Source organism: Pan troglodytes, chromosome 15 (genome assembly GCF_028858775.2).
Source record: "Pan troglodytes isolate AG18354 chromosome 15, NHGRI_mPanTro3-v2.0_pri, whole genome shotgun sequence".
Taxonomy (NCBI): domain Eukaryota; kingdom Metazoa; phylum Chordata; class Mammalia; order Primates; family Hominidae; genus Pan; species Pan troglodytes.
The window spans coordinates 22794152-22801869 of NC_072413.2; the positions used below are offsets into that span (position 1 = coordinate 22794152).

Sequence of the window (7718 nt, forward strand, 5' to 3'; positions counted from 1 at the left end):
TGAGTCCAGGAACCAAGGGATAGAAGTAGAATTGATCCCTTTAGTTATCACTCCCAGGGACTTACTTGTGGAATTTGTGTCTTACTGTTCCTGCAAACTTAAATTCTGCCAGTTTAGAGGTCTAAGTTTCCAGGAAGTAAATGCTTTCTCCAGTGGAGGTGGGAAAGGCTCCAGTGAACTGGAAGTTGTGACTATCACTCAGCTGTTTGGGGCTCCTCATAACAGTGGACCAGCAGGCAAAGGAAAGAGTTGCCTTATGGCTAGAATAATTGGCCTTGATTACCATGAGAAGCTAGGGTTGCTGCAATGCAGTGGGAGAAGATAAGAGTATGACTGCAACCCACGGGATTTGCTGGAAGTATCCCCCATACTTTTGTGCTCACTGATAATTGTAAATGGGCAGTTACAACAACCCAAACCTAACAAATGCAAAGCAACTAACAACTCAGTCCCCTCAGGGTAGAGGTCTGGGTCACTCATCAGACTACAGCACAGACTTACTGAACTGCTAGATGGTTGTTGGGGGGCACCTAGAGTGGGTGGTGGAAGTGAGATGCAAAATATCAGTTAGGACTCTGGGATCAGCTGTGGCAGTGGAGATTTCCAGGAGATTGCAATTGGCCATTGACACCAATTGCCAGGAAAGACTGCTCACTAAACTGAGGGAACCTGTAGGGCTTAGCTTCTCTGGTAGCTTCCTGAATGGGCTGAGTGACGCGACCTGGAAATGGAAGGATGCTTTGTTCCCATGCAGAAAACCCTGAGCAATGGAATTCTGAAGATGGTTATATGTGCTTATCCACTGGTGGAGCCATGAGTGGTGCTGCGTCCTCAATAGTTAGAATACATGGATGGGGCTTGGAGCCAGCATAAAGACAAAATCAGGATAGCTATTAATCCCATCCTGTAGAGATAACCCCCATAATTATTTTGATGTAATTACTTCCAATTTTTTCCTGTGCATATATAAAATATATAGCTACAAAACTGAGATTCTACTATAGGAAGATTTTCATATTGCTTTGTAAAAGTATTACATTATATTGAATATATTGAATTTTCTTGAATTTTTCCATACTAAATGTTTTTAACACAAATTTTCATGAATTCAGAATATTCAATCATACAAGTTTATCATAGAAGCTTTTCTCCATGTCTGCGATTCCAGATTTTTGTTATTAAAAATGCTGAGATTCAAACTATCACAAGGACAAAAAACCAAACACCGCATGTTCTCACTCATAGGTGGGAATTGAACAATGAGAACACATGGACACAGGAAGGGGAACATCACACACCAGGGCCTGTTGTGGCGTGGGGGGAGGGGGGAGGGATAGCATTAGGAGATATACCTCATGTTAAATGAAGAGTTAATGGGTGCAGCACACCAACATGGCATATGTATACATATGTAACAAACCTGCACGTTGTGCACATGTACCCTAATACTTAAAGTATAATAAAAAAAGATAACCAAGGAAAGAATGTTGAATTTATAGACAGCAATTGTCCTTTTTGTAGAAAAATATTGAGCTCCTGTATTTCAGGTTAAAATGGCATGTCAATTTTTCAGATGAAGTAACTGAACATATCAAGTAGTATCTTTAAGTCATATAGCTGGTAGAAGACTTGAAACTATAAACCAGAGCTGAAATGAAGTCAAAAATTCTCACTTTGGTAGGTTTCATGTTTCTGAAAAAAAAAAAATCAAGTCATACAGCGCATTAAAAAATTTTTCTGATATCTAAGACTATGATAGAAATTTCATATGTATATATGTGCATGTATGTGTGTGTATAATAAATCACTTTTTTAATACCTTTGATATATTAAATGCAAAGCAGAAATTATTTGGAAGATGAAATATATAGGAATAAATTATAAAAAGTAAAAAAAATAAATAAAAATGCTGAGATTAAAATTTTTATGCATGAATCTTTGTGTGTGTCTTTGATTCTTTCTTAAAGACAAATTCCCAGCAATAGTTCACTTGGCCAAAGGTGTTCAGCACACCCTCAGAAATGATGGGTGTTGCCAGCCTCAGGCTCTGGCTGTCCTGTCCCTGTCCTGCCCTGTTTTCTCTCCTCCAGTCAGTCTCCCATGACAAGGGTTTGTGTTGAGCAAGCTCTAGGTTTTGGTCTTCCTGCTGGTTTGGGTGAAGCCATTTGTGGATGGGTGTTGCTCATGCAGACCTTGTAGTGCTGTCTCTCCTCTAATCTGCTCTCAGTATCTGTTTGGTAACAGTGAGTGAGTGGGAGGCAATCTTCTCTGCATATCAGATGAAAGCTTCACAGAGGGAAGATCTTTTCTTATCGATGTGGACTATGAGGAGGGCCCTGTGTGGCATCAACTGCCTTCTTTATATCATGTATCTAAACCATGGTCTTCAACGAAAGAGAGCCAGTGGTCTTCAACGAAAGACAGTGATCTTTCTTTCCTCCTCCCTCCCTCACCGGGGGACATTTAGCAATGCGTGGAGACATTTTGGTTGTCACAACTTTGTGGTGGAGAAGGGGGTGTTGCTACTGGCATCTAGTAGGAAGAGGCCAGGGATGCTGTAAACATCTTATATCTTGTTTATAATTCAAAATGTTCTTAGTGCTTCTGAATATTACTAAAGATAAATCAGAATTGGTATAGGGTTGATGATTAAGGCAAAGAAGGATTTGGTGTCTTTTCTTAAGCTGGAAATATGGGAAAAATCTCTTCTTTTTCCTCATTTTTTTTTCTTCATTAGTTCCTCTCTATTTCTCTCTCTCTCTCCCCACCCCTTCATACACACACAGACACACACACACACACCCCTTCCAAATCCTTGGGTGCTTGGGCTGGGAATCAGGTCGCTATGTGCAGGGAGAAGAGAGCAGCAGAGAGGGGACACACACTCACGACTAGAAGCTGTGTCTTCACTGAGGTTTATTGAGAGTTCTGTGACCTGTAGGATACTTCTGGAGGCTTAGGGTTGTGGCTGAGGGACCAAGGGTAGACCAGAATGAGTGGCACACACTTTGCTCCTCAGGTCCAGTTCCAGCTTCCCTTTAAGGCTGGCTCAGGATCCAGGATTAATTTGCCTGCAGGATCTGGTTGATCCAGGGCCGGTAATGGGAGATTCGGGTGAAGACAGCAGGGGGCTTTGCATCCGACCGTCCATAGGATACGATGCCCTGGGCCACCCCAGCACACACAAGAGGGCCCCCAGAGTCTCCCTGTAGGGGGAGGAGAGAGAGAAGAAGGTGAGCCCGGGAAGTCCTCCACTCCTGTCTGCCAGCCAGCTTGGAGTCACAGTGAGACCTAAAGTCAGACCCAGAAGGTGGAGCTCCTCACTTATACATCTAGTTCTGATGCCCCTTCTTCCTTTCTTGGGACCATCATCCACATTCTCCACATCACCCCATGCCGCCAGTGCAGTAGACTGGAGTGGATGGTCAGAAGCTGTCTTGGGCCACGGGAGGACAGGCAATTCCTGTGATGCCCACCCTGTCACTGGCTGACAACCTACTGACCCCATCTCCTTCTAAGAGCATTCTGGTCCCTGAACAGTGAGTTTTGGAGAGGAAACCTAGTTGGAGGATCACCTTAAATGCAGATTTTGTCTTCCTGGGATTGCCCACACACAGCTGAAGATTGTGGTCAAAGTCTCTGAAGTGGCTGCAGGCCTGGGGATCCATGAGTCTCAGCTTCACCTCTTGCAGAGTGTCTGAGCCCGGCTTCAACACACCTGTTCTTCCCCAGCCAGCCACCCGGCACATTCTCCCAGGTAGGACAAAGTTGAATTGGGATGAGAAGGGGAGTGTCCCCACGGCCAGGGTCAGGCTGGCTTTCTCCTTCAACTGTGAAGGGAATGAAGGACTGTCAGTCCTCGAAATGGGCTCTGGACAGTTGGAGGTGATCAGGGAGGGACAGGGTGAGTAGCTTCATGTTATAGCCAAGTCCTAAGAAAAATTCAGGGCAATGAGGACCTGAAGGAGAAGCTTAGGAGAATGGGAAGTGGAAAAGGAGAAGAGAGGTGTTGTCACCTTTAGTAACATGATATCGTGGTGAAGAGTAGAAGTGTTATATTTTGGATGACGGAATTGCTTTATAACCTCAAGCTTCTGCCATGTGTCTTCTTCCTCTGCTATGTTATGGGCTCCAAGGGTGACTGTTATAGACCTGTTGTGAGGAAGAAGGAAGGAAAAGGAGCGACAGTGATGGCTTGGGGTTTCTTCTGAGGTGAGCTCATTCTGAGAAAAGAGGACTAAATTCTGTCACTGGGTCGCCGGACTCTACCCATCTCCCTTTTCATGGGCCACTTGTGGCATTTGAGGGCTCAGGCTTTACTCGTGAAAGAGCTTTCTCAGGAAACAGACACAATTTCTAGGACCCCTGGAATTGCTGGGGACTGAACAGGCCAGGGAGGACTCAGGGGACAGGGTTCACACTTCCTAATTCAGGGAACCCTGCATGAGGCCAGCCCCTGAAGCAGGAGATATCAGTTAAACGGGAAAGTGGGGGTCTCATGTAGACCCTGTTCTCTGCCTCCCATAAAATGATGGGTTCAGGACCCTGAGAACTAGAGGCCAGTGTTCTTGAAAAGGCCATAGAGGAAGTGGCCCTGAGACTGGGTGGGGCCCTGAAAAGTGAGCCACGTGTCTTGAGTTGGGTAGGGGTGAGGGGTGCTACTGCAACAAGAGGGACCTTGGACAGGACCTCCTTTTCCTCCGAAGGGGAGCTTAGCTCACAGTGACTGAGGCTCAAGGAACTATTCAAACACAGACTAAAGTCTTTCAGCCCAAGTCTTCCCTCTCCTGAAAGTTGACAAGACCCAGGACCCCCTCTTCAGCCCCCAGTGCAGGTGTATCCCTGGTTGCTACTCTGGTTGTTCATCTCCCATTTGGAGATAAATAGCCCCTGCTGTCTCACCTTCCTGCACAATGAGCAGCCGTCAGCACAAAGTTCCGTCTTATCAGGAAACCACCGCAAAATTTTGAGGGACCGTTGGAAGTTACAATTTCCAGGTAGGCCATGTAGGGGCGGGAATGTGGCTTGCATTCTGTGCCCCCGATGATCTCCCCTGGAACAGAGCACCCCAGGGTTTGAACACAGCCATAGATACTCTCTCCAATGAATGGACAAATTGGGTTAAAGCCGAGCTAGGCTTCCCTGGAATCTCATTCTCACCCTGTGTTCCGCCCATCTTCCCTCTCCTGTCTCCTGTATTTCGTGTCTTTCCCCACCCATAACCTCCCAGGTGAAATCTCATTCTTGCCTCTGCTCCATTCTGATGTTTTCATCTCAGACTTCTCCCACTCCCACCTTGCCCTGGCCCACCCTCCTCTGTATCTGAGTAGGACCCACTGTCCAGATTCCTGTTTTAGATTTCTCCATAGCTCTTGAGCATGGTCACAGAGTGAGCAAGTCACAAGGTAATGGGTAGCCCTGATGCTCAGAAGATTAAGAGGACATGTCTGTTTTCCTGGGGATACCCCTTTTCCTTCCACTTGCTCTGGGCTTTTCTACAATTGAGGTGAAATTCCTTGTTCCTGGGAGCTGTCCTAGGCTGTAGAGAATGGCAGTGGGTGGGGGTGGGGTGGCACGCATCCCAAGTGGAAATTTCCCTCTGGGACTCTTGAAGAGAGATCTTGGAACCCTGTTTAAGAGTCAGCTATTTTCAGACTAAACATCTTTGTTTCAAGAGCTGGTACTGCAGATTTCAGAGGGAAGAACCCCGATACTCACCAGCTTCAGCTCTGGAGCACAAGAGAAAGAGCAGCAGGGGGAGAGGAAGAAGCAGCATCTTCCCAGAAATGCTGCCTGAGCAAATGCTGGTTTTCCTTTCCAGTCTTGAGTTTTATAACTCCCAGCAGGCAAGAGAGGGGCAGGGCTGGTAACCACAGGAACTGCATGGTCACGTTTTCTTATCTCACTCTGAATTGGCTGTTTCTGATCAGAAGGTCCCCCAGAATCACCCAGTGTTTTTCTAGAGAGGAACTTGAGCCCTGAACTCCCAAGTGCTGGCTTCTCAGATGTACCCTCAACTATGGTGACTTTTCTGGAGTTGGGGGCAGGAAATGGAGGGACCATGTTTTTCTTTCCCAATTAGGGCAGCTTGTGAAAGGCCCACTGAACGTTCAGTGCAAAGACTTTTATGGCTATGGTCCATAGTCAGAAATGCATATTGCAGAGTCCCAATGCATGCACATATGTATGTGTGAGTATGTAAGCACAAATTAAAGGTTTCAGGAAACAATCTTTATCTTAACCATGTGCAATGTTCTCTGTTAGTTTCCATTCCACTCCACTCCACTCCATTCCACTACATGTCAAAACTTGAGCAACAACCCCACTTAAAGGATAATTCCTTATAATTTGAAAAACGTTGACCTGGATCTCTCTCCTCCTCTGAACCACATGTTTTTGACAGAAGAGAGATCCAAGGAGGGTAGATGTGGGAAAAGAACAGACCCTAGGACAGAATTTTATGCAAAGAGCAATTGGGATTGGAATTAGCATTTTCTGAGAGTCTAGGCATATCATATATTGTCACAACTCTTAGATATATTATTACTTTCACGGCAACCCTATCAATATGTATTACCATTATGATCATTATCTTGTCATGATAGTCAATTTTTTAAATCAGCTATCATAGCTTATGGTTCAGAAATAGATTTTCCTGATTCCAAATCAAGGTCCCTTTCTGCTCTAGCACTAGAGAGAAATAGAGGAATAGAGTCCTGCCAATGTGCAGGGAAAGTAAAGATGTAGAAGGGTGTTTGCTCCAGAGAGGTTGGGGTTTCCTACTGTTGCATTAAGAATCAAGCTTTCCACAACAACCTGGGGACACACTATTACTGTCACTTTACAATTGTAGAATTGAGACTCAGACACATTAACATGACCAAGATCACACACCTTATAATATCAGAAGTGGGTTTCAAGCACATAGCTTTTATTTTCCCTAGACTTAAAGAAAGCAGTCCACATGGTGGACTGTCATTTCTCTTGGAGATTTATAAGGCATTTAGTTCAAAGACGGGGATGTGTAGTGTATAAGTGCCTTTCCCAAATCATCTCACTATGTCCTTGGTCTCAGGTTGGGCTTGTGACCAGAGTGATCCACTCCTTAGTATATATTGGCCAGGTCCTCTATGCTTTTAACTTAATTTCCCAAGTTCTACCTACAGCTCTAACTCTCTCTAGAATAAGACATTTAAACACATTCCTAATGTCTTTTCAAATCTGGTCTTCTTAAGTGTCCTTGTACCACTTTCTTCACTCTCTCGGGGGTTGCCAGACAATATTCAGAATGCCCAGTTAAATTTTTATTTCAGATGAACAACAAATCATTTTTTAGTTAAGTATGTCCAAATATTGAATGGGACATACTAATACTAAAAAATTGTTGTTTATCTAAAATTTGAATTTAACTGGAATCCTGTATTTTTTATTTGCTAAAGTTGGCAACTCTTCTCTGGGCATTTCACCATTAACAGAACAGAAGAGAATCCGGACCTGGAGAACTCTTGTCCTGTGGTCTTACATAAGTTAGACCAAAAAATCAGAGGCTTAAACAAATCAAAGCTGTTTGCTTTCACTGATATAATTAGAAATTGAGAGGCAGGTAGTCTGGGGCTAGTAAGACAGCTCCACAGCATCAAGATTCAGATCCACCAAGACTTAAGTTTTGTTCCACCTGCCTGGCTGAGGGTGAGGAAATGCAATAGGTATAGCCCCAG

General features: G+C 44.6%; 1 protein-coding gene across 1 annotated transcript; it reads right to left on the reverse strand.

Annotated features, from left to right (window-relative positions):
• Window positions 1-2892: 2892 nt before the first annotated feature.
• CMA1 (chymase 1) lies at window positions 2893-5826 on the reverse strand. The gene is made up of 5 exons (XM_001170224.7): window positions 5719-5826; window positions 4903-5053; window positions 4017-4152; window positions 3576-3830; window positions 2893-3206 (listed from the first exon to the last, which is right to left on the reverse strand). The coding sequence occupies exons 1-5, from the start codon at window positions 5774-5776 to the stop codon at window positions 3063-3065; spliced, it is 744 nt and encodes a 247-aa protein (XP_001170224.1). The 5' UTR covers window positions 5777-5826; the 3' UTR covers window positions 2893-3062.
• Between the last annotated feature and the right edge of the window lie 1892 nt (window positions 5827-7718).